Source organism: Oryzias latipes, chromosome 1 (genome assembly GCF_053564925.1).
Source record: "Oryzias latipes strain Hd-rR chromosome 1, Olatipes_Hd-rR_3.1".
Classification (NCBI taxonomy): Eukaryota; Metazoa; Chordata; class Actinopteri; order Beloniformes; family Adrianichthyidae; genus Oryzias; species Oryzias latipes.
The window spans coordinates 8,403,824-8,430,901 of NC_136237.1; the positions used below are offsets into that span (position 1 = coordinate 8,403,824).

The window sequence follows — 27,078 nt, forward strand, 5'->3', positions numbered from 1 at the left end:
AGATTTCGCACAGAGGTGACAGTTCCCTCCCTAGCGGGTCACAGCACGGTGTGATCGGCTGTTAAAGGACCCGCGGCGGCTAGATTAAAACACTAAAAGTACGGACCACTCGACGGCCTCAGCAAAGGGGGTTAAAACGTTTCCGTTTCCCGGATGGACAGTGCGCGGATACTGCCCTCGAGCTGAAGCATCTTATGAAAAACCCTCCCGACTGTTCCTGTACGTACACAACTGAGCGCGCGCGGTTGCGCTTGCCAAGAGGATAGGAGGCTAACCGTGGCGGACACGAGCTACAGAACTTACTCACGCGAGATGTTGCTTAGCTCTCGCGATATCAGGCCCCAGGAAGATAGTCCGACAAAAGGGACTGCAACGAAGTCAGTGTATGGATTGTAGTCTCTTTTTTTTCTTTCGTTAACTGTTTCACTCCACTTCTTTTTTTTTTTTTGTTATTCTGACACTGTACAGCACTTCAGGGCTGCATGGACAATGTACAGAGGTGTAAAGTACTTGAGTAATTTTACTTGATTACTGTACTTAAGTATTATTTTTGGGGATTTTTACTTTACTTGAGTACAATTAAAAATCAATACTTTTACTTTTACTTAATTACATTTTTTTAGAAAAAAAAGTACTTTTTACTCCTTACAATTTTATTTACAGTCAAAAAGTACTTATTTTTTGGAGATCACTTCATTCTATTTTCCCTTGCTATTACCAAACCAATTGAATTGCGCTGATGCCCAGTTTAATTTAAATGTTATTTATTCTGCCTATGAAAATCGTTTTCACATTATATGAAATTGGTCAGACATGTTCATTGGTCCTTTGGAAGTGACGTCATGTCACATCTATTACCACAATGCACAGCACCTTGACCTGGAAATTAGGGAAATTATAACAGTCAATCAGTGGAAGAAAATGGAGGAAGTATGTGATTCATCAGCAGCTGCGAGCAGCACAGTCCAAAATCAGCCACAGGATCAAGAGCACCCGTGGCCGTATCTTCGCGAATTCTTTTCTTTAAGTGGTGTAAATAAAGATTCATTCAAGATGAAATGTGTCCTCTGTCTCCCGCTTAATAAAGAAATATCGGCCTTCAAAAGTTCGCCATCAAACCTAAGGAAGCATATTGAGGTAAGTACATTAAGTATTTTGTTTTACTGATAGTTTTTTTTTTTTTTTTTTTTTTTTTTTTTTTTTTTGGGTGTGCATGTTTTGACGTTGATGGCGCGCCTTTTATATGTGTAGTAGGCCTATTTTCACTAATGCATGCGATTGACAATATAAGGCTCACGTAATAAAATGCTAAAATGCATTTGTAATTGGTAACGTTAGGTCCACGGGAAATTTGGCGCCTATTGCAGCTTTGAATAATCATTATCATTCCGTGCTCTCATTGTGTTTGAATTCATGCAAAACACAAGAAAACCAAGCGAGAAATTTTTTTCCAAACATGTTGTATTGTCAAAACGGTAACACTTTACAATGAGGTTGATTAGTTCATGTATTAACTAACATTAAATAACCATGAGCAATACATTTGTTACTGTATCTGTTAATCTTTGTTAACGTTAGTTAATAGAAATACAGATGTTCATTGTTTGTTCATGTTAGTTCACAGTGCATTAACTAATGTTAACAAGATATAAAGTATTAGTAAATGTTGAAATTAACATGTATACGTGCAGTTCATTATTAGTTCATGTTAACTAATGTAGTTAACTAACGAACCTTATTGTAAAAGTGTTACCATCAAAACTAATGTAATGAAATCAATTCACCCTGTCATGTCAGCCTTACAGTCCTGTGTTTTTGTCAATATAATCAGAAATAAAATTAATGTTTGATTGTCACTAAATGCTACTGTATTTCTAAAATCAACAAGTATTTAACATTATAAAGTGTGCAATTGGCTGCAAATGTCAGTTTTATTAAAGGGTTAGTTCACCCAAAAATGAAAATAATGTCATTAATGACTCGCCCTCATGTCGTTCCAAGCCCGTAAGACCTCCGTTCATCTTCAGAACACAGTTTAAGATATTTTAGATTTAGTCCGAGAGCTTTCTGTGCCTCCATTGAGAATGTATGTACGGTATACTGTCCATGTCCAGAAAGGTAATAAAAACATCAAAGTAGTCCATGTGACATCAGTGGGTTAGTTAGAATTTTTTGAAGCATCGAATACATTTTGGTCCAAAAATAACAAAACCTACGACTTTATTCGGCATTGTATTCTCTTCCGGGTCTGTTGTCAATCCGCGTTCACGACTTCGCAGTGACGCTACAATGCTGAATAAAGTCGTAGGTTTTGTTATTTTTGGACCAAAATGTATTTTCGATGCTTCAAATAATTCTACCTAACCCACTGATGTCACATGGACTACTTTGATGTTTTTATTACCTTTCTGGACATGGACAGTATACCGTACATACATTTTCAGTGGAGGGACAGAAAGCTCTCGGACTAAATCTAAAATATCTTAAACTGTGTTCCGAAGATGAACGGAGGTGTTACGGGCTTGGAACGACATGAGGGTGAGTCATTAATGACATCTTTTCATTTTTGGGTGAACTAACCCTTTAATGCTGTAATCAGAGAGTGTATGTGTAATTGTTACATTTATTGCATACAATATAAATATTTATTTGTTGTTTTTACAGAGAATGCACCCAAATTACCTCAAAAACTACTCTAAATTGACAGCACAGAAGAGAAAGATCGGGACCTCCACCCATGCTTCCAGCAGTAAGCAACTGAAAGTTGACTCAGTTTTCCCAGTCAAACATGTGTCTCCAGTCACTGTGAACAAAGCTATATTAAGGTACATCATTCAAGGACTTCATCCTTTCAGCACTGTTGATCTGCCATCATTTAAAGAGCTGATTAGTACACTGCAGCCTGGCATTTCTGTCATTACAAGGCCTACTTTACGCTCCAAGATAGCTGAAGCTGCTCTGATCATGAAACAGAAAGTGACTGCTGCCATGAGTGAAGTTGAATGGATTGCAACCACAACGGATTGTTGGACTGCACGTAGAAAGTCATTCATTGGTGTAACTGCTCACTGGATCAACCCTGGAAGTCTTGAAAGACATTCCGCTGCACTTGCCTGCAAAAGATTAATGGGCTCTCATACTTTTGAGGTACTGGCCAGTGCCATGAATGATATCCACTCAGAGTATGAAATACGTGACAAGGTTGTTTGCACAACCACAGACAGTGGTTCCAACTTTATGAAGGCTTTCAGAGTTTTTGGTGTGGAAAACAATGATATCGAGACTGAGGCAAGAAGGTGTGAAAGTGATGACACTGATTCTGAAGGCTGTGGTGAGGGAAGTGATGGTGTGGAATTCCAAGATGCCTCACGAGTCCTGGACCAAGACGATGGCTTCGAATTCCAGCTACCAAAACATCAAAAGTGTGCCTGTCACTTACTTAACCTAGTCTCAAGCGTTGATGCCCAAAAAGCTCTCTCAAATGAACACTACAAGAAACTCTACAGATCTGTCTTTGGCAAATGCCAAGCTTTATGGAATAAAAGCAGCCGATCGGCTCTAGCAGCTGAAGCTGTTGAATCAGAAAGCCGGCTTCAGCTTTTAAGGCCAAACCAAACGCGGTGGAATTCAACTTTTATGGCTGTTGACAGAATTCTTCAAATTTGCAAAGAAGCAGGAGAAGGCGCACTTCGGAATATATGCACCTCTCTTGAGGTTCCAATGTAAGTGTTTTTCCCCTCTATCGATGTAAACAAATGTGGGTTGTTTTTGTTTAATACTCTTTGATTATGCTGATTTCTCCTGTAGGTTTAATCCAGCAGAAATGCTGTTCTTGACAGAGTGGGCCAACACAATGCGTCCAGTTGCAAAAGTACTCGACATCTTGCAAGCGGAAACGAATACACAGCTGGGGTGGCTGCTGCCTAGTGTCCATCAGTTAAGCTTGAAACTTCAGCGACTCCACCATTCTCTCAGGTACTGTGACCCACTTGTGGATGCCCTACAACAAGGAATCCAAACACGATTCAAGCATATGTTTGAAGATCCTGAGATCATAGCAGCTGCCATCCTTCTCCCTAAATTTCGGACCTCTTGGACAAATGATGAAACCATCATAAAACGAGGTAAATGAATGCAAGCAACATACACTTGACGAATTCTAATCTGGGCAACCTTTGAGCCATACCAAAATTATTCTTTTATTTATTTATTTTTGCACTTTTTAGGAATGTTATATCCCATCTTTGGCTGTGATCTCAATATGAATATTGATGTAAAGTATTCTTGCAGCAGGTTGTAGTTATCCCTCAGTGTTTCTTGAAACCAAACTCATATGTATCATATGTGGTTTGGAAATGCAGTTAGATTTTATGCTAAAATAAGGGATTTGCATGATTTTAGATGTAGATGACTGCACGTAAATGTAGTTAATGACAAAATCCATAAAATTTGTTCCCAGTCAGAAGCCCCTCAACCAAACTTTTCTTTGTGTCTGCTCACTGTGCTTGTAGGCATGGACTACATCAGAGTGCATCTGGAGCCTTTGGACCACAAGAAGGAATTGGCCAACAGTTCATCTGATGATGAAGATTTTTTCGCTTCTTTGAAACCGACAACACATGAAGCCAGCAAAGAGTTGGATGGATATCTGGCCTGTGTTTCAGACACCAGGGAGTCTCTGCTCACGTTTCCTGCTATTTGCAGCCTCTCTATCAAGACTAATACACCTCTTCCCGCATCGGCTGCCTGTGAGAGGCTTTTCAGCACTGCAGGATTGCTTTTCAGCCCCAAAAGAGCTAGGCTTGACACTAACAATTTTGAGAATCAGCTTCTACTGAAGTTAAATCTGAGGTTTTACAACTTTGAGTAGCGTGTACTGGCATTAGATTGTCTGTCTTATAGTTTGATAATTAAATACAAACAGTTCTAAAGCAGGATAAAACCTTGTATGCATTTCATTTAATGTTTTTTGAGATTAAAAGCTTAAACAAGAATCTCTAGTTTTCTTTCTTGCTTTTACTTTTACTTCCTTAATACTCAAGTACAATTTTAATGGAGTACTTTTTTACTTTTACTCAAGTAAGATTCTAGCCAGATACTTTTACTTTTAATTGAGTAAAATTTTCCCTAAGTACTTGTACTTTCACTTGAGTAAAATTTTTGAGTACTTTTTACACCTCTGACAATGTAAGTGTTTGATAAATAATAATAATAATAATGATGATGAATAAAATATTATTGCAAATGTGCGCACAAAAACAGAGTTTAATAATGTGAAAGAAGTCATTAATTAAAAATATGACATATTACTATTTAATAATAATATTAATTAATAATATTAGATTTTAGTGTTATAATTTAAAAACTTATCAGACACTTTTATTGTTATTTTTTTATTATGATAAAAAATGACAATGCAGACGTCTTGATCTGGATTCCTGAGGGACTAACAGCAGATTGGCCTTTTATCGGCGCTATGTAGAACAAATCGGAAGCTTACTTCAGGGTGGCAAAGATGGCGGCGGCGCCTTCAGATGGGGCCAGTCTGCAGTCTCACATCAGTAAGTTCTCAAACATTGCAGGAATGGCTGGTTACGTTTTCTGTCCCGGTGAAACAGCAAAGATATTCGGCTTGATAACACCAAGGCGCCTACGCGGTGTCATCATGCTCACACTGCGGCGTCTGACTGAAGCCAGAAATGTCCTCCGTCAAACTGCAAGCAGCTGATTTTGGACAAACGTCACTGATCTCTGCTGTTTCTACGTTTGACTTTCAAGTCAGAGGTGGTCGGACTCGGAGACCCGCGAGCGTCTCTGTCATTTCGGTACCGAATGTGAACCGAACCCTCGAGCTTCCGGAGGATCGTCCCCTCCTGTCACGAAGTGTCAAACTTCAGCCCACGCGACATGATGATCAAAGCCCACACTCCATGTTTTTCTTCTGCAGATAAAGCCACCAGCCCCCTGAACAAGGAGACTGACTGGAGCAGCATCAAGGCGTTCTGTGATGAGCTCGACCAGAACCAGGATGGGTGAGGTTCTGATGGACCACACAGTTAACACCAATGAGGAAAAACTACCTTTACATTGATCTAACTGAAGAAATCCACTTATTCTCCTCCAAAATGATAACATACGTCCATTAAAAAAAAAAAAGTCACACACTCATGCAGCATGTGTCATCTGGGTTTCTGTCATCAGCCCCCAGCTTGCCTCCAGACTCCTGGCCCATAAGATCCAGTCTCCTCAGGAGTGGGAAGCCATGCAGGCGCTGACTGTAAGAGCTGCAATACGACGCAGAAGACTTGAACCATGTTTTTTACTGCAATTTTCAAAAAGATAAAACAAAGTGTGTTGATTGTGCAGGCTCTGGAAACGTGTGTGAAGAACTGTGGGAAGAGATTTCACACGGAAGTGGGAAAGTTTCGCTTCCTGAATGAGCTCATCAAGGTGGTCTCACCAAAGGTAGAAGCTCAGCTTTTCTGTCTTTCTGGACGAGTTTAAACTCTTAAAAGTTACTTTGATCAAATCTTAAAGAACGACATGAAGGCGTAGATAAAGCACTGCAGGTTTTAACTGTCCGTTTGGCGCATTTAGCCGGAAAAGAAGCCCCACTGATCATCAGTTTATTCAGATACACAGAGCATTCCTCAGCCTTGTGTGTGTGTGTGTATGTGTGTGTGTGTGTATGTGTGTGTGTAGTATCTAGGATGCCGGGCTCCTGAGCCAGTGAAGAAGAAGATCCTGGAAATGATGTACTGCTGGACTGTAAGGCTTCCTGAAGAGACCAAGATAGCAGAAGCTTATCAGATGCTGAAGAAGCAAGGTGAGAGCCTCAGAGATGATCTGGCCACAGGTTTGGCAAAGGGGGCACATTTAAATGACCCCAAAACCTATTCAAATCAGAAAACGTTAATGCTTCTCGTATCGTAAGGAAAATCAAACCAAACCACAGGAAACCCTCTTCATACCTTTAGGTTTTTATTTTAAAAAAAGGACAGCGTTTATTTCACATTTAACAATATTTACATGATGCGGCCATACTACAACCTATTTACAGTTACACTGGCTAAAAAGCAAGATTAGTATGACCATGTCAATGTATTCAGACAGAACCATATTATGTCCATTAGAAACATCAATTCTTCCATTCTCACACTCATTCCTTGATCTGGAAAACTCACTGTGGACCCTGATGGTTGCTGCTCCGACCTTCCCTTCCCGTTTTCTCCTTTTATCCTTTGCTTGCTAATGAAGAAATCTACAATCTTCTGTGAACTTTTCATTTTTTCCCTCTTATTTCTCTCCCTGATTCTACTTGTTGATCCCGAAGAACAAAGCAAACGTTTAAATCGCAAAATTACCTCTTCATAAACGGGAGATAACATATGGTCCAGTAGAAGCCACACCTGAAAATAATCAGACAAACAAAGATCCACAAAAACAACAAAGTCCCACTCTGATATAGAAGTAAAGACACAACACACAGAAGAATAGCGAATACGGCCACAGCCGTAACATGCTACTGGATCCCACGTTGTTCCTTTCACGCTGGGCTGAGAGGAACCGCTCATGTGAGCGCCACAGGTCCTCTGTTCAACGATTGTGGAAAAAGCTTCTATGACAGATTCTATGAAAGGGGTTTCCATCCCAGTACTGAGAGGGATGAGTCAGAGATGTTATGAACAATTGTTGGATGTCTTCAGAGATGGTTGTAGGAGGGCTTCATTCCAGTCACATCTGAAACTGGAAACTGAAGATTACCAAATGTGGCGTTGAACAGTGAACACAGTTTTCATTGTATTGCACATGGAATGCTGTGGAAGGGTTTTCAGCACAGGGAACTTTTTGAGGTCTGTTGAGTCAGAAAAGAGGAGGATGCTTATACTTTGAGTAATAATGTCACAACAGCTGTACGTTGGCAAAACAAACGTAACAATTGGTTGGCAAACATTTGAAAGGTCATCTGAAAGGTCAAGGAGTTAAGGGTTTCAGAGGCCAGATGTTTGGAGTTGGTTCATGTTCTGCTCTGAAACACCTCTGTTTGGATGATCCGTTTTCCACAGAAGAAAGGTTTGACTCGGGCATAAATAGCTGGTACTGAACAGTGCAGGTGAAGTTTTCCGGATTTCTTGTGATATAATCAAGTGTAAATTAAATATTTGTACAAAAAAACGGAATAGCAATTCCATTCACATTTTAGCTTCCTAAAGTCCAGCCCACTGTTGTTTTTCCACATCCAAACAATCCAAGTCTTTGCTTAAGTGTTTCCACACATTGGACTGGAATGATCGTTTTTCATCATGTGTGTTGTCTGCTCTGATGCACTTGGTTATTTTTACCTAAGAGTTAAATAAACCTAATGAGTCTCAATCCAAAAGGTATTTTCCAATATCGATATAATTGATTAATTTCTTTTTCAAAGGATTTTTTCAATAGTATAAATCGATTGGATGAACAACTCGCCTCAGATTGATCTGGCTGGATTTTAGGAATATAAATTGATTAAGCCAATTATACATTGTTACGCTTATGATCTACTAACAAGAGAAATACACAAAGCTGGAGCTGAGCAGATTTCTTGTTGCGCATGAGGTCGATTGTTGCTTCGGCTGTTTCCAGGTATTGTTAAGCAAGACCCTGTGCTTCCTGATGACGAGCCCCTCCCACCACCTCCACCCAGGACCAAAAGTGCCATCTTTGATGACGAAGAGAAATCCAAGGCAAGGAGGAGCAGCTAATTTCATTTTTTTATTTTTCTGTTGGAAAAACACATTTGTATCCAGCTAATTCTCCTCACATGTCCCTCATAAGTGTATGAAATGATGGGATGCTGGAACATCGTGGAGGAAACGGTGGTTCACAGAGTTCTCCTCCTCTTTCCTTTCTCCTCTTCCTCGTCCTCTTTCTGTAGACGCTGTCGAGCTTGTTGAAGAGCACTCATCCGGATGATTTAAGAGCAGCAAACAAGCTCATCAAGGAAATGGTCCAAGAGGTGACAGAGGCTTCCTTTACTAAAAGTGCCGTTTGGAACCAACATACTGAACACAAACAAAAGAAAAAAGGGTTCTAATAGTAATTATGATCTCATCATCTTATGGTCTAATCTCCAAGTAAAAATTCAAATGAACGAAGTTTATTGTTAAAATGTTTGGCTGTAATGATTTTTGCAGGTCAAAACTGAGCTTCCTACACATCTTATCATGTTTACCATACGGAGAAATGGTCTGAAGCTGTTGATGTTGCCTTGTTTTTGCCATGGTAACGAGGAACTGTTTTTTTCCAGGATGAAAAGCGAGTGGAGAAAGTATCAAAGCGAGTCAACGCCATTCAGGAGGTGAAGGAGAGCGTGAGCCTGCTGAGCCAGCTGCTGGAGGGCTACGGCATGGAGAGCTGCTCCCAGAGCAACCAGGAGCTCATTAAGGTTGGGAGAGCTCAGCAACTTTGAGAAACCATGTTCTGTCATTTTACAGGCTGGTGATTCTGTTGCAATTGCTCCAGAACACGCTGACATGCCCAAATGTTTGGAAAAGCTCACAGCTGTTCTGGTCTTTATTCCCTCCAGAAATGACGTTTTTTTTACCATCCTTTAAACATTAAAGAGAGATTGTTAAAACGAAAAGAAAGAAAGAAAGGGGGGGGGGGGGTTGCCTTTTATTTCTTTAAACGTTTCCACATGCAGGATCTCTACCAACGGTGTGAAAAGATGAGACCGACGCTGTTCAGACTGGCCAGCGACACGGAGGACAATGATGAAGCTTTAGGTAATTCTGCCTAGATGGGACGGGCCCGAATCCCGTTGAGATGCTGCTAACTGCTCTGTTGCTTACAGCGGACATCCTGCAGGCCAACGACAGCTTGACTCAAGTCATCAATCTGTACAGACAGCTGGTAAATGGTGAGGAGGTCACAAAAGACGGCATCCCCACAATCCCACACCAAGGTGAGTCTGTGAGGCCGCCTCCCGGGTCCCAGAAGTTAGTAGAACTTCGCCTTAACGTTTGATGTCTTTTTTTTGGCAGACTCAAAACTAAGCAGCAGTTCAGCACTCTTAGACTTAACAGGACTTAACCTCTCGGGGAAGTCAGAAGCCTCCAATGCAGAGCCCTTCAGCTACAGTAATAATGTAGGCTTGTGTCTGTTAGATGACGAACTCATGTCTTTGGGTAAGAAAACACCATCAGATGTGCTGCTCCTCAAATCAAGTGGGAGTTGATTCTTCATTCTCTCATTTCTGATCTCTTAGGACTGAATGTAACAGAAAACTGTGACTCAAACAAAGCTTCTCAGGTGCGTTACATCATTTCTTCATCCCTGCATGCAAAAAAAGAACACCTTCGGATCAGCTACGACTGACATAGACTCTGTTTGACTTGTTTAACCTCAGTCGTCAAACGCTGCAGAGCTGTCCTCTCAGAGTGCGCCAGCAGCAGTGCTTGTTCCAGCTGCAACTCAGCTGCTGCCGGCTCCATCAGGACGAGGCTCCTCTTCCAAAGCCATGGAGGAGCTGGACCTGCTAGGAAAGACCTTGTTACAGCAATCTCTACCTCCAGAAAGCCAGCAAATCAAATGGTAGTAGAGGAAACGGTTAGCAATGCTGGGATGGGCGCTTTCAGCTTCCACGTCACACAGTTTTGGTTCTTTGTTCAGGGACAAGCTCCAGCCTCAATCTAAAGTCCTTTTAAGAGACCTGGGGACCAAGTCCAGCCTCACCACCAGGCCTGCTGCCCCCACGTCCAGCCCAGCCGTCCACTCAGAGAAGCCTTACACCTCCCTCATCTCTAACCCTGCAGAGGAAGGGTCGTCTTCAGCCGCTGACCTTTATGACAACATCTCACTAGCTGAGGTTACTGTGCCTCTGGAGTCCATCCACCCAAGTAAGAACTGCAGAATTTATTAGTTAATCCTCGATTCAGAGACCTCATTATGGCTGTGACGGAAGACCGTTTTCTGTGTGGACTGATAGGATTAGAGCAAACATGGATGGAACTTTTAGGGATTTTTTCTAAATATTCTCTCTGAGTTAAATTTCTGTGCTTTTTAAAGTTTTATTTTATGTTATTTTGGTTTTAATTTTTTTGGGTTAGAAAAGGATTTTATCCTAAATTGGAGATACCTTGTATTCCTTCTGAAAGTCACATTTGATAAAACCATGTGTGCAAGAATATGAGGAAGAACAGCAGGAGAATATTTTTGAAAACTGAAAACCATAAGCAGAGAAGATATATATATATATATATATATATATATATATATATATATATATATATATATATATATATATATATATATATATATATATATATATATATATATATATATATATATATATATATTTTTTTTTTTTTTAATCTGTAGGAACCTGCATGTTTCCTGTGTTTCAGGCAGTCTTTTGCCAGTGACTGTATTTGACAAGAACAGTCTGCGGGTCTTGTTCACCTTTGCACGGGACTGTCCTCCTTTGAGACCTGACGTGCTGGTGGTGATCATCTCCATGCTGTCCTCAGCTCCCGTACCTGTCACCAACATCCGTTTCCAGGCTGCCGTGCCCAAAGTAGGTCCAGGTTCCTCTGCTCTTCACCCGTCAGGCCTGAAGCCTGCTGCGTTTTGAGACTCACCGGTTTGACTCGTCGCTCACTCTGATGTCTCTGTGATCCATGTTGACAAATGTGTGCCGTCAGCAGCTGTGGGTTCACTTCCAAACTGCTTCATAACACAAAGCTGCTTCCATCTTGAAGCTGCATGTTTATCTGTTCATGGGCTTTGACTACAGTAATACATGTGTGCTGTCTACTGAACTTTATTTGATGTCCTGAGAAAACTGCAGAATATTATTTAATATTCTGAATATGAATCTAGATTAGGCTGTTTATCCAGAAAATGCCGTGAATGCAAACATGGCCGTTGCCATTTCAAAAAGCTTTTGATTTTAAACGAAGTGAAAGTTTGTTAGTCGTAGATGTCAAAAACTGCATCGTTGTGAATTTGTTTCAGGTGATGAAGGTAAAGCTGCAACCCCCCTCAAGCTCTGAACTCCCAGCCTTTAACCCCCTCCTGCCTCCGGCCGCCATCACACAGATCCTGCTGCTGGCCAATCCTCACAAGGTACTCCCCCCTCCTCAGTCTCCTCTGCACCTTCCTCCACGTTGTCATGGAGATGAGAGCCAACGTCTTTCTCGTTTCAGGAAAAAGTCAGACTGCGGTACAAATTAACCTTCAACCTGGGGGGCAAATCTCACGATGAGTCTGGAGATGTGGACCAGTTCCCTCCCCCTAACACTTGGGGGAACCTTTAGTGAGGAGGTCGGGCCTCCTGCAGCTGCTCTCCTCACGTCTTAGTGCTTTCAGACTCTGTTCTGGGAGTTTGGACGTGGCGGGCTTTGTGAAAACAAGTTACCTGTGCCTTCTTTTCTTTTGCTCCTCCTCCTTTGTCTCCTCCTCCAAAAAGAAAAGCAGTGGTATGTGTCGACATACTGTTAGCTGTCAGGATTCAATCCGGCGACTTTTGGAAGATGTTTGAAGTCGTCCAGCTCACTTACCCGAGTGAAGGACGTGGAACCGCTGGTGTCTCAGCTGGTTCTTTGCACAGCTTTCCATGTCTTCTCACTTGTTTTTTCACAAGCTCGTGCAGAGGAACTGAAACTACAGGAAGGAGTTGGGTCCCTCAGTACCGTCTCAGCGGTTTTCTCAGCCAAACCTGTCCAGGGAGTTAATAGCAGCGTGGTAATTCTTGCTGAAAGGGTCGACAGGCCTGTTGGCCTCGTCTCTCTGGTTTGCTTCAAACGTTATCAGAGTTCCAGAAGCTCTGCATGCAAGGGAGCTGGTTGTTAATGTCGTTTCATTTTCTCACATCTACAGGTATTCTTCATTTCTGCACTTTGTTTTCTACACAAAATGTCCTTTCATGTTTTTCACTGAAATGAATGCACTTTTATTTTAAAATCATTTTTCACATTGGGTTTACCTATTTTCCATTGATTTACCCAAAGAGGACATGTGAAGTCCTGCACGGGCATTGCAGCACGTGGTTTAATTCTGCCACCGGTGCCGGAGATATCCCGTTCTTCTGTCTTGTATTTATGTTTGCAGTTTCTGTTGTCATGTATTTTCCCTTTGTATAACATATCAAATCATGTTGTTACCTGGAAATGCTGACTTGACTGGGGAAGAGGTTTGATGCAAATCTCTTGGGTTTATATATAAAATAAAATGAAATCAAAAGAAGTCTATAAAGCAAGTTCTTTTTTTTTTCTTTTTTTTTTTGCTGCTTAAAAGTAAAAACTTTGTCAAAGTCACACAATGCATTCCATGGCCTTAAAGGTAACCTTAAAGTGCATTGTCCCTTTTGTCCCCAATAGTGAACAGAAATGGGGGAAAAAAGACGACTACAGAATTTGATCATGTGGATAAATTTATAGTTGAAGTCAGGTGTGTGAAATATGTTCTCTGCATTTGGTACATTCCATGGGGAGAAGATTGAGCTGCAGACAATGCAGACACAGCTGCGCCGTTTGGTGGCTTAGCCCCTAATTTAACCCCTTAATGCTGAGTGTCGAGCAGGGCGACAGCAGATCCCATTTTTAGTCTTTGGTATGACTTGGCCCCTGTGCTAGTGGTTGTCAACTGAAATAAATCCAGACCTGCATCCAAAGTCTGTTAATGTGTGAAACGCTGACTGGAGCTAATATTCAGAACAAAGATAATAGACTTCAGGATGTTAGGCACATCCATCCACAAAGAATTCAAATGTAATCAGGTCATGACAGCTGGATTGGGTTGTTTGCATGGTTACCACGGTACAACCTTCTAGTTCCTAAACAAAAAAGGATGTTGTGTCATGAAATTCAAATTCAAATTAATTTTATTTGCACCTTTCATGTGAAGAAAACCGCTCAAGGTGCTTTACATAAAAAAAAAACAAGAATGCATGAACACCAATCCCCACTCATCAATAAAATAATTAAATATGCCCCCCATAATAAAATCAAAACAAACAAGTATAAGAAAAATGACTAAACAAAAAAAAAAGCTTAAGAGGAGAGAACCCAGAAAGGGCCGTCTGCTCTGTCCTCCTGTTGGCCGGGGTGTCAGCACAGACATAAACACCCCAGCCAAGGGTGAGAAAAACACTCGTGAGTTAAGTTAAAATTTAAGTTAAAATATAAGAAACAACTAAAATATGAAAACTAAAATAAGTTAATGCATTAAAAAAGTCTAAAACACCTGAAATATAAATAAGAATAAGTTAAGATGTTAAGACAACTTGACTAAAAAACATTAAAACAATAAATATGTGATAAAATATCATAAAATATAACAGTAAAAATCTTAGATCCCCAATAGGCGATCTAATTAAAGGTGAATTAAATAAATTCATCTTTAATTTCATTTTAAAAACCTTGACAGTGGTTGAGGCCCTCACATCCTCAGACAGGCTGTCCCACAGAAGAGACCTGTAGTTTCTAAATGAGGCCTCGCCGTGGATTTTTGTCCTGACCCTAGGGACCTTCAGCAGGCCCGTGCTTTAGGATCTTAGGGCTCTGGGAGGTTCATAAGCTGAAAGCAAATCTGATATAATATAGGACCAATACCATGGACACTCTTGTAAACTATTAAACGAATCTTAAAATCAATCCTGGAGTCAGTTTCTGGACTCTTTGGAGTTTGTTCTTGTTAGATTCAGGTTCCCAAGCTGGGAGATCTTCCTCCTTTTGCCCAGAAGACACACGATTACCGACAGTTTTGGACTTGCTTGCACGCAGAATACTGCCCCACTTGAAGACAGTAAATTAGTCCATAGGACCAGAGGAGCAGACTGAAATACAGCATCAGTTCTGCATGATGGGCCTTCAGTTTCATCTGAGAAGGTCCTGGGTGTGTTCTCAGACGCCTCAGTGATGGATCCATGGCATCTCGACATTATGCAAAAAGGATCCAGAGTGCGGCTCGTAGTTCACTAATAAAGGAGGACTGTTTACAAATTTAATAATAAATGCAAGCTCACACAGAGCCGAGATGGAAACACCAACATGTCTTTGAAACAAAGAAGAATCCAAAACCTGCATGTTTTCATTTATTTAAAAAAACAACAACACACCAAGTGACAAAACAAACGTTGAATACTTCAGATATTTGCTACACTACAGAAATGACTAGAAGCATGCATAAGAAAATGATACAAATGTCTACAATTATCTCTTACCATTTAAAAACTGGATCAGAAAGCACTAAAATACTGATGAAAACTCAAACGCTGAAAGTGGTTTGATGCAGAGAAACATGTCTGGAATGTGTGCATGAAAACTCATCTTTCCACTGGACTCAACTGCCTCCATGTGATTATAAAAACACTGGCGGGGTGGGGTGGGGGTGGGGGGTGTGGCACCTTTCCAACAGAATGAGTAGAAGTCCCCTCCATGATTTTTGTTTTAGACCAAATCAAATTCCAGATTCCAGATTCCAAACCTCTTCTGGGCGGTGAAAACGCTCAAACCCGACACAATGAACTCATCATTCATCATTTCTGTGGGGGTAGGGGGACCGGAGCGCCCGGGGGAGGCGGCGGGGAGGAAAACGGGTAGGGTGGCTGCCCCATGAAGCCCATGAGCGGGGGCTGCGGGGGCTGGACAAACGGCTGAGCCATCAGAGGCTGAGGGGGGAGGGCTGGAGGAGGAGCCTGGCCAAACTGCCCCGGGGGCTGGCTGGGCTGTTGCTGACCACCCCCTCCGCCCACAGTGGGACCCCCAGGCCTGGAGTTATAGCCCCCACCGTTGTAACTCTGATACTGATCTGGAGCCCCCGAGTTAAAGCTGTTCCGGTTATCCCGGTCTCGGTCCCTGTAGGACGAGGGGCGGTCGGTATCCCGGTTGTTGCGGTTATCCCGGCCAAAGCCGCCGCGGCTGTCCTTGTCCCCCCCCCCGCCGCCGGAGCGCATGCGGCGATCACACTCGTCCTGGTACATCATGTTAGGGTTGTTGGAGCTGCTGCCGCGGTAACGCATCCTGCCACCTGCACAAACACACACAGATGTTAGCTTTTCTGCTGAACTTCTCTAAACAGTGACATCGGAGAGAAAAAGCCCCCCCCTACCGCCCCCTCCTCCGCGGCCTGAGTCCACAAGCTGAAGCAGCTTAGGATTGATGGCTTGGCGGGCCTCTTCCAGAACCCGGACGAGGTCCCGGGCCTGACGCAGGTTCCCCGGGGTGAAGAAGGTGTAGGCCGTGCCCTTGTTGGTGCTGCGGGCTGTGCGGCCGATGCGATGGACGTAGTCCTCGGAGGAGCTGGGATAGTCGTAGTTGATGACAAACTTGACGTCTTCCACATCTTTAGGATAAAACAGATTCATTCCCGTACCAGAGAAGAAGCAGAGACAGAAGTGAGTTTCAGGAGTTTTCGGAATAAATTTAAAAAATGTAATAGATTTGATTCAAACACACATTAGTTAAAAGGTTTTTTTTTCCTACTAGGGTATCCACTTACCTGCTTTAATCAACCAGAGGGAAAAATCGCTGCAGTGGAACTATAGTCACTTGATTTATATCAAATTAGCTTTTATCTCCACAGACATGAAATTTATAGGACAACTGTGGTGGAGAGTCTGTTTCTCATTACAGAAGAGGTGGGGCTCTGACAGCAGTCTCCCGTCTCCCCTCCATGGTGGCAGAGGGACTTTAACCATGTGCTGCGTGGCTTGGGACGCGCCACGCTTTGACCGGATCAAACACAGTCATGTGCAAAAGTCTCATGCTTCCAGGTCACTTCACGGACAAAAAAATAAATAAAAATCGTATCATCGTTTAAGGCCCGAGACCGTTTCTGCCTGAACTACAGGAGACACATAAGAACATGTAGACACTTTTAGCTGCAGCTTTAGCATTAGCTCCGCATTTCTGCTTTGATCTCATCAATTTCCTGTTTGGAAAGTTCCTGCAAATTCAGAAAGTTGAGAAAAGTAAATCGTAGGAGTTTTAATTTTTGCCTACAAAGAGGCGCCGCCTTCTGCACACGACTGAGTCGGTCTGAGACATGAGCACCAAAGGGAGCAGCAAAATGTACGGTGAGTTTGTGGAGCAGTTATGGCAGAGGGGTGCTGAGGTACTTACCCCCTTCGTGGTGTTTTTACAAAGGCAGTCCCCCCTGATCAGTCCTGGTTCAAAGGGAGGGGGTGAGGAAGACAGGAGTCCTCCTCTGCTCAGCAACGCCAGGCAGGAGCAGAACCATCAAACAACACACGGACAGACGGACAACGGCTGGTTCTGTTGCTCTCTCGCCGCATTGCAGGACCCTCCTAAGACTCTGGCCAGGACTGGATCCAGACGAGCCCGTCTAACTGTCTCCCGTTTGTCTGCTTTTTTTGGGGTAGGGGGGCGGACCGATGGGCAGACATACAGGAACCTCAGGTTGATTCCCAAGGAAGGCTCGCTGGATTTACTAACAAAACTGGGCAGGGGGGATGAATTTAGAATCAGAGGGCTTTTAGTCCCTCCTAAACGAATAAAGCCTCTACTTTAACTTGACGGGGGGGGGGGGGGGGGGGGGGGGGGGGGGGCTGGGGCAATGACAGCAGCACAGACTGTTACAGCTGCCGTGTGCTGCCAAACCCTGAGAGGAGAAGAGGGGAAAAGAGAATGAGGACAAAGTCACAGAAATTTCTCAGATGAGCCAGTCATCCCAGCCCTCAGACACTCCGGCCGTGTTTTTTCTTTTTTTCCGAAGCATCTTCTTTTTTCTTTAGCAGGAAGCAAGCATCTGTGAATGTGTTCTGACACCGGAGAGACGAGGAGATATGGAGGGGTTTTTTTTCCCCCCACACACACCCCTCCTTCGGGGGCAGCATGCCAGAGAGCCCCGCTTGCAGGAAGCCTTGTCATTGCAGTAACAAGAAACAGACGATACGAACGGGAGAAGCGGAAGGCCTGCAGCCTCCCACGTGTTGACGACAAGGGGAAACGTCCTTTACCATATAGACTTTATGTTTTTGCAGTTAGTATGACACAATCCAGTAAACCTGCTATGTTCAATAAAGGTCATAGTGTGTGTTATTAACTGGCTCCTTAGGTTCTTCTGTTATCAGACACGGTTGTGTCTTTTTTTTACCTGACAGGTTTCGACATCCGTCGAAACCTGTCAGGTAAAAAAAAGACACAACCGTGTCTGATAACAGAAGAACCCAAGAAGTCTATCGTTGCAGTTGATTGGAGGATGTGGGCACACTTACCAGTGGCGTGGGACAACAACAAAGAAAAACCTCATGTTAAGCAGTTTTCCGGGACAAAACTCGACACAAACTCTTAACGGAGACGGTGCTGTGTGTGTGTGTGTGTGTGTGTGTGCGCGCAGAAACATACCCAGCCCCCGAGAGGCCACGTCTGTTGCGATCAGGATGGGGGCTTTGCCGCTCCGAAACTCTGATGGACGTAAGGGGGGAAAAAAAACACTAAGGCAGCCGATTCCCGAAACAGAGACGATCAAAAAGTGGAGTCGCTCCGCTTACCTGTCAGCACCCAGTCTCTCTCTGGTTGGCTTTTGTCTCCATGAATACACATAGCTGGCCATCTACAGATAACAACACAGAGAAGAAATACTGGATGATGATGATGGGCGTCATCGGCGTATCTGACTGTTTTAACCCTTGTGCTATCCTAGCCACTTTAACATTGGGAGTTGGGTCATCTAGACCCACTAGACAGGGCTCTGAACCTTTTTTCTTCAATGATTTGTGATCTTCACTGGTGTCCATGGATTACATGAAATCTTTCCACCTTTATCCACCTTTGTCATAGTAGGGAGAACACGTCAATGTATGGGTGGGGTCATTTTGACCCCACAAGATAGCACAAGGGTTAAACACTACCATAAAAACAGTACCACTCCTCTTATTAGACATAAACATCAAAATACGGAATGGAAGCTTGTATTGTGACCAGGGGCCTCATTTATAAACGTTGCGTACGCACAAAAGAAGGCGTACGCCACTCTCTACGCAATAGTTGAGATTTATAAAAAGCAAACTTGACGGGAAAATGTGCGGTCCTCCACGCAAGCTCTGACCCAGGCGTACGCACAAAAAAAAAAATCTAACGAAAATTACAACAGAAATTCAAATGAACACTTATTTGCAAAAAGAAAAGTGAAATATGTTCTGCAATATTGGCATGTTGTGCAATTCATCCTCATAAATAATATAGTTAACGGAACGAAATAATGTACAAAACTGACATTCCCGTCAATGTGTCCGTCTGGCAGTGCAGATATAGGTGCAATTAGACAGACAGATGGATAGATAGACAGAGATGCATTAACTGTCCACTGGGGAAAGTTGTTTTCATAGTAAAACATTTCTTCATAAGCTACAGAATTATGGTATTCATGAATTTGCCTTTAGTTTGTTTTATTTTTGATAAAACAATGTATGGCGTATGTCTCAACCATTCACAAAGCAACAAGAAATCACGTTTGCGCTGAACAATTTCCCATTTCCACGTCGATTATTACCGACATCTGTAGCTTGTCAGATGCAATAAATGGATGGAAATAAAATGCCCCATCACTGCGTAATGACGCACAATGGCTGATCTTGCGCTCTTAAAAGATGTGGCAAATGGAAGAATTCGGAGTGAACGCATCTTTGGACAGCAAGAAGACTTACTGGCAAACAGGGACGAGTGGCTTATGAGCCGGTTCCGACTTCCTCGAGCCGTCGGAGGAACCACGCGTGTCACCCGCTGCATCTGGCTCTCCGGTGGCGCTCCGGTGCCCCTCCCCGGTGGCAGAGACACTCTTGCGATGCAGCGCTAGACGTTTTTTTGCCTCGACTTTGATGTCCGACCATTTCTTTTTTATTTCGGCCACAGTCCGAGGTTGTGAGGCTACAGAATTTATGGCGTCTGCCACCGTTTGCCGCTCACGTGCCTTTTTGGCATTAGTAATGCCCACACTTTGCCCTCCAAACACTTTTCTCCTCTTTTCCACCTCACCAACGATAACTTCTACTTCACATTGAGTGAAGTTACGTTTTTTTGATGTCCTCTCTGTGTTTGCCATGATCTCGTAAGACACGAATATTCATTTGTGGGCGTTTCACGGACTATTTATGGGCAACTATGGGCGTGTCATGAAGCCGCAAAAACTGTGCTGCATTTAGAATTGGTTGTGATTTATTAAGGGAAAGATGCGCAGGATGTGCGTGCGCACGGTTTTATAAATCCGAATATTTCTGTGCGTACACACGTCCTATGTTTCATCCGTACGCCACTTCTGACGCAAATCCTACGCAAAGTTTTATAAATGAGGCCCCAGAGCTGTTAGGCGTCACCTCATGGAGACACTCTGGGAAACCTGTCTGATGCTTTTTAAGATCCTTTTAGGCATTTTAACATCTTTTAAAATCTTTTCAAAGCACCACAAAAAGCCAGGAGCGGCACAAACTACAGCATATCTATTCGAGGAGACTAAAGCTTATTGCATTTTTCCTTTCCCTATTGATTTTTCTCAGAAACTGCTGCACTCTCCTCCACAGAGACATTCAGTCAGCTCAGCAATATTTGGTCACATCCTATTCGTTAACTTTTTAAAACGGCATTGTATAAGAATAACATATTTCCATTTTCTTTTGTGAAAAGTGTGCATAAGTTTTTCTTCCTGGATAAATAACTATGTGTGAAGCAGATGAGATGTTCAAATGCTGTTTAAGGCATTAATCCACACGATGACCGTCAAAGTCTTGCCAGGCGCACAGCGCGGTCGAAGGGGACCTAGATGCAGACAAGATGGCGCCCAGACAACATTGGCCTTAAGCAGAAATTCTATCACTTTTCACTGAAACCTTTAAGTGTGAATATACGGTTTAGTGTGCAAGACCAGCTTAAAATAAAAATATATTGACAAAAGTGTTCAGATTTGTAGAACTGTGAACCCTTTAACCCTATATGACCATTTGTGTCATATCTGATACACGCATTTCTGAGACCCCTATCTCATCAGCATGGTCCAAACTTTCCTTTAAAACCCATTGTATAGAACTTGGTCCATTCTGGCCTGTAGATCATCAGTATTCCACTCGGGGCGGTAGAAGGGCTTTTCCTGAGCTTTTACTGCTAATTTAAGAACGGCTGCCTCTTTTGGCGGGAAAAATTTAAGCAAATTGTTATTCCGTTTTTTACATGACTACTGTACTTAGTGAAAAAATGACAAATTAGTTGATGAATTACTTCTTTATAATGCAGTTACGCTTCGATTAAATTTGAGATAGTGGGTAAATAAAGTTTTTTTTTTTCTTGAACACTTATGTTAATTTGCATCATAAGCTAACATTGTAGTGAGCAAAACCTTACCAAATCCCCCAAAATTTCACAACTGATAAATAACATATCAGTTTTTTTGTGGATAAGCTAACATTGTAGTGAGCAAAACCTTACCAAATCCCCCAAAATTTCACAACTGATAAATAACATATCAGTTTTTTTTTGTGGATTTTAAGAAAGGGTTTAAAAAACACATCTTAATTCCAGAAATTTTGAGTGGGAGCCGGTTTAGCTCGTGCTGGTTTGCGGTGCCTTCCGTCCGTGAAACCAGGGTTCGACTCCGGGCTGCTCCCTGTTCCCTTCTCTACCTCTGTGCCGGTTCCAAGCCCGGTTTGAGAAGGTTGCGTCAGGAAGGGCATCCGGCGTAAAACATTGCCAAATTTACCATGCGACTTGTTCGCTGTGGCGACCCCTGATGGGAGAAGCCGAAAGTGGAAGAATTCCAGAAATTTTGAATTTTCTCTCAATTCTTTAAGGTATAGGCTTTGCAGGGTTAACAACAGAGTTTTAGCTCAAATAAATCTCTTTATGCATCGGACCAATTGGATGGATGCTGCACGCTGTTGACCCCTTTTATGTTAGATGCTCGCCTCCTATGTAGTCGAGGGTCATTTGGAGTATAATTTAAGTTATGTTGACTCTTATTTAAACTGTTGCAGTGAAAAAGAAACGTTGTATTTAGTTATTTTGCTGTTTGTTCATGTATCGCAAATGTATATCGTCATTGCAATATTGATCACTAATATCGCTGAGTTTTTCCTAATAATGTGCAGCTCTTTTCAACAGTTAATTGTGTCTTTTTCAACCATAAAAAACAAAGTATTTCCCGAACAAAATGGGGAGGGGAGGGGGGACAGGAAGTGAACGTCTGGTTCCGGACATCCGGTTGTGGCTAACTATGTCTGGGTGCCACGTTGTTGTCTGCAGCCAGGTCCTCTCTGCGTGTTTTGCAGGACACATGATCTTCATACCTAGACACAGTCAGCAGGATCTGCATTGTTTGACATCTGTAACCATTGGTATTACTTATACACCAGCAGCTGCAACTCAGCTGATCCGATTCAACAGAACACATGCTGAGCCGCTGTTTACATGTAGTAGAAAAGACTGAAACATCCTGTCTAGTAATCAAAGCTTTGTGAACACATACAGTACAATAAACTGACCGGTTGTTCTCACCGAATCCTTCACTGAGTGTGCTGTGGACTGCAGGTGATGTGTGCTCCAAGCTAAAATGCACATGAAAAGGGAAGTTCTTCCTCACCCATCACGCCTCATTTTCCGGGTGAGATCATCACAGCGTTTCTTTGTCTCCACAAAGATGATGGTTTTGTTCTCCTTCTCAGCCATGATCTCCTCCATCAGCTGAAGGAGTCTGTCGACAAAAAAACAGTTGTCAGTTCAGTTTCAGTGGGGCCAACCATTGAAACCTGAGTGACCACGCTCCGACTTTACTGGTGACGTTTATCCATCTGGCTTTTCTTACTTGTTGTCCTTCTCATTCTCCATGCAAACATCAACAATCTGTAGGATGTTGTGGTTGGCGCTGAGCTCCAGGGCGCCGATGTTAATCTGAATATACTCCCTCAAGAAGTCCTCTGCAAGCTGCCGGACCTCCTTAGGCCACGTTGCACTCCACATCAGAGTCTGTCTGTCGGGCTGAAGGAGAGAAAAAACTTGAGAGATTACACCGGCAATCCCTCGTCTTTACCTAAAACATCACAATTCTGAATTCACAACCATTATTTTTGACTTAATTAAGCAGGAAAGACAGGAAAGATTTGTTAATCGGACACAAAGTAAGGCCCTAAGAGCAAAAGAGTAAAAATAGACTGGCCAAAAACAAGACTAAATTTTGAAGACATAAACACACTAAAAAACTTCAACAAAAGATGAAAAAGGCAAGAAAATTCACAAAAGGCAAAAACAAATCGTTCAACAGTAGCTATCTTCTGAAAAAGAAAAAAAAGTGCAGCAGTGACTTCAAATCATACCCTGATTTGATCGACTATTTTGCGAATCTGCGGCTCAAATCCCATGTCCAGCATGCGATCAGCCTCATCAAGCACCAGGTAGGTGCAGCGGCGCAAGTTGGTTTTCCCCGCCTCCAGGAAGTCGATGAGACGTCCCGGTGTGGCGATGCAGATTTCAACGCCTGGAAACGGCGTGTCATTCATCAAAAAAACATGAGGGGTACACAAACCGCAAGAGGTTCAGGAGCGTGCTCCCACCTCTCTCCAGGTCTCGGATCTGGGGTCCTTTTGGCGCTCCGCCGTACACACAGGTGCTCTTGATGCGTGAGGACTTGCCGTAGTCATACGCCACCTGCTGGACCTGCTGGGCCAGCTCTCTGGTCGGAGCGAGCACCAGACACTGAGGAGACAAAGAGGAGCAACGCACTGATGATAAAGGTCAAAACAAAAGACCCCACCCCCTCATCTGCAGTCACTCACTATAGGCCCATCCCCTCTTTCCAGATAGGGCTGGTGGTTGATGTGGACAATGGCAGGAAGGAGGTACTGTGTGGAGGAGAGGCAAAGTAAACAAACCATCACATAAATGGACACACAAACACACGCTGTTTGGGAGCCTCCTGATGAGCTTTTGGCTTAAATGTTTGGCCTCTTTATATAGTTAAAAGAGCGTCAGGGGTGATGTGGTTTTAGAAAGTCCTTCTTACAGCCAGAGTCTTCCCAGAGCCAGTCTGTGCAATTCCCACCATGTCTTTGCCACTCAGCGCCACAGGGAAACCCTGGGACTGGATTGCCGTGGGCTCCTTGAAGTTCTGCTGCATCAACACATCCATCACATACTCTGCAGGTACAGCAGGAGACGAGAGATTCTCTATCACCATGTTGCTCGGAGAAAAAAATAAAAGAAAAGAAAAATAAAAAGCAGTAAAAACGATATAAAATTAGAAACCTTCGGTTTGTCTGAAAACTGTGTGAAGACGTTAAAGTGAGTTTTGGAGAAGAACTTCTGCAAACTCAGAGACTGAGCTCGTTTGCTTTGTTAGAGGCTGTGTAAGGCAGCCTAGTTCCTATCTTTGTTTGCAGACACAGACGTGCAAAATGTAATAGTTCCTTAAACTGCTCTTCTTTAGTACATGAAAACTCTCACTGTCAATGGAACAGAAATTCCTTCAAGCACACCACTAATCCTGGGGGGTGGGGGTGGGGGGGTGAAAAGAGTTCAATTTACTGCTGGAACATGGAGATCAAGTGTGAGAAAACTGTGTGGATGCAGCATTTCATTGGAGTGAGTGCAGAGGACTGACGAGGAAAATGGGCCTGATGAAAAGCTGTGACGGGTTTGGGACATCCTGAGCCTCTGATGGTGATCTCCTTCTTCCTGCGGAACTCCTCCACCTCAAACTGCACACAGCAAAAGAACGGAGGACAAGCGTCAGACCCTTGATGAACTCGGCAGACGTGGCTTTCAGACCGCTGCTCCCTTAGGGGAGGGGGGTCAAATAAGCAAATAAGGGGAAGGGATTTCCCACGCGCAGGTGTGTGACAATAAACCTACCTGACTGACGTGCTGCACCTCTGGGTGTTCGATGTAGAAGTTCTTCTCAAACTTTGGCAGCTCATCCAGGTTCCATCTTTTTTTGCGCAGGCGTTCTCCTGGGTTACCAAACTTCATGGGTGGGGGTCCATTGCGGCTGCCCATGCCTCCACCAAACCGTGGCCTGTGAGACAAAAATAGTTTATTTGTGCAGTTTTATCCCAAACAACAGATTTTAGCTTTTTATCAAAGACTCTAACTTTCTGTGAAACATGGGGGCGTTAGTAGCATGATTTGGGTCGATATTTGATTTCTCCCCAAGAATCTAATTTCTTCTAGCATCTGTGTGATTCTTTTATTTGTCATATGTCAGACTTAGCGCTGACGTAACAAAATTAAAAAATATTTAGGATCCAATTTCTATTCTAAACCCCATTTTACCTGATAGTGGTCATCAGTTTTCAGAAAAATAGTGATTGAAATTAAAAAACACAACCGTGTGTTTTTTCATTAAAACTAAAAGAAAAGAAAAACAAACAAACAGATTACTGGGTTTAATTTATTATTTTTGCATTATCCTAATAAAGTTCAGCTGAAAGAGTCCTTTTTTTTTACACTCAGCCCTAATATTAAAAACAGAAATGGGAAAAACACTATGAGCGATCTTGGTGTGAGCGTAAAACAACAGATGCTTGTCAAATGAAACTACTAATTTGTCCATACGGGAAATATACAAAGAACTATTGTATTTATTGTAAATCTCAGTAAAATCAAACAAATAAAAAGGCATGGATACATTTTAATGAAACCAAGTTTTAAAAATAGAAATTTTTGAGTTTTCAAAAAAAAAACAGAAATTTTTGAGTCATAATACAGTTTTAAATAAATCTAATAATAGACAAAATTCAGTAAACCAAAGTTTTTTATCATGATGAAATTTTCTGAAGTGAGTTATAAAGACATGAGAACGACTGCAGCCATTTGTTTACATTGAAGCGCCCCCTTTAGGTCAGTGTCGGTATCTATACGTGTTATTGTTGGGATCGACCTCGGCCTGCACCCTTTCATGACAACAGAACAGCCGCTTACTTTATAACCACTTTAAAAATATTTGTCGGGCAAACAGTGTATTTATTGAAACTCTTTCTTGGCTAAAGGCTACGGAAAACCTCAGAAATAGGTTTTCGTGTCGTTTGTACACTTGTCTTCTTGTGCGCGTGAGCAAAACTCGCCTGTCTCGTCCGCGGTCTCTGTCCCTGTCTCCGTAAGAGGATCCTCCTCTCATGATGGCGGTGAAATGTTTCTCTCTCGCGCTTTTCCCCCTGAAAATTTAGCACAGCGCAGCCGCAGTTACTGCAAAAAAACTGCAGTTAGATGCTCGAAAAGTTGGAGCAACACAACAACAACAACAAGCGAGACGTTCTCTTGAGGAAAGATGGTACGTCAGTCACGTAGCTTGTTTTTTCTTCTTCTTCTGTTGTTTATTGTTGTTGGTGGTTGGCAAGCAGCTTTGTGATGCAGTACCGCCACCACTGAGTGGTGGGGGTACTGCACTACAAAGCTGCTTGCCAACCGCCAATAAACCATATTTCACAATTATTTAATACATTTCATAAAGAATTCTGTTTATATTTTAATCGCTGAAATTTACGAAAAAACCTAAATTCAATTTTCATTGAAGATCCCATGTTGTATGACGACCTCTAGTATTGTAGACTACAATTCTAATTTTATCTTATAGTATTTTATTATTTTCTTCATTTTTATTTTTTTCTGTTCTATTTGTGTGAAGTTGTGTCATCTAATAAAAAAAAAATTTCTTGACCAACGACAGTGTAATGTAACTATTTTGAGAGTACAAATCTGTCTGATCAAAGAATTTTACACTTGAAACTCAAGAATTTGTGCAAACAAAACAATTTTACTCTTGAAATTTAAAAATACGAGCAATAAAAAACAATTTTCACAAAATCTATCTCCTCTGCACTTACAAATGTGGCACAAAAGCCAGTTAATCACAGACAGACAACACATCTGTCTACGAGTTGGTTAGAAGAACTTTTGACCAATTTGCATCAACCTTCACGTCCACGTCTGTCTACCTGTGTAGCCATGAGGGGCCCAAAGTATCCGTGTGCCGGTCCCCAGCCCGGATCAATTACTGGGTTGTGTCAGGAAGGGCATCCGGCGTAAAAAATCCCTGCCAAACGATGCTGTGACGAGCCCTGAAGGGACGTGCTGAAAGGTGAGTAACAACTCTGTTTAAAAG

General features: G+C 42.5%; 2 protein-coding genes across 3 annotated transcripts; one reads left to right on the forward strand and one right to left on the reverse strand.

The window, feature by feature from the left end:
• The first annotated feature begins 335 nt into the window (after positions 1-335).
• Positions 336-13,224, forward strand: LOC101158748 (ADP-ribosylation factor-binding protein GGA1). Of its 2 annotated transcripts, none has more exons than XM_078929916.1 (17): positions 336-491; positions 5,948-6,032; positions 6,202-6,277; positions 6,367-6,465; positions 6,703-6,826; positions 8,623-8,723; positions 8,915-8,995; positions 9,287-9,424; positions 9,683-9,764; positions 9,833-9,943; positions 10,023-10,166; positions 10,247-10,285; positions 10,383-10,572; positions 10,651-10,877; positions 11,385-11,554; positions 11,995-12,105; positions 12,186-13,224. In XM_078929916.1, exons 3-17 carry the CDS (start codon positions 6,263-6,265, stop codon positions 12,294-12,296), a joined length of 1,743 nt encoding a protein of 580 aa, XP_078786042.1. In that variant the 5' UTR covers positions 336-491; positions 5,948-6,032; positions 6,202-6,262; the 3' UTR covers positions 12,297-13,224. The 2 variants fall into 2 exon arrangements, with proteins under 2 accessions (XP_078786042.1, XP_078786016.1); XM_078929890.1 differs by lacking the exon at positions 336-491 and adding an exon at positions 5,416-5,561.
• A 1,836-nt stretch (positions 13,225-15,060) lies between these two features.
• LOC101158507 (putative ATP-dependent RNA helicase DDX17) lies at positions 15,061-26,311 on the reverse strand. The gene is made up of 13 exons (XM_023960304.2): positions 26,042-26,311; positions 24,831-24,993; positions 24,580-24,676; positions 23,983-24,116; positions 23,756-23,821; positions 23,534-23,675; positions 23,297-23,457; positions 22,789-22,961; positions 22,567-22,677; positions 18,494-18,555; positions 18,348-18,407; positions 16,090-16,323; positions 15,061-16,008 (listed from the first exon to the last, which is right to left on the reverse strand). Exons 1-13 carry the CDS (start codon positions 26,092-26,094, stop codon positions 15,518-15,520), a joined length of 1,947 nt encoding a protein of 648 aa, XP_023816072.1. The 5' UTR covers positions 26,095-26,311; the 3' UTR covers positions 15,061-15,517.
• Positions 26,312-27,078: the final 767 nt, after the last annotated feature.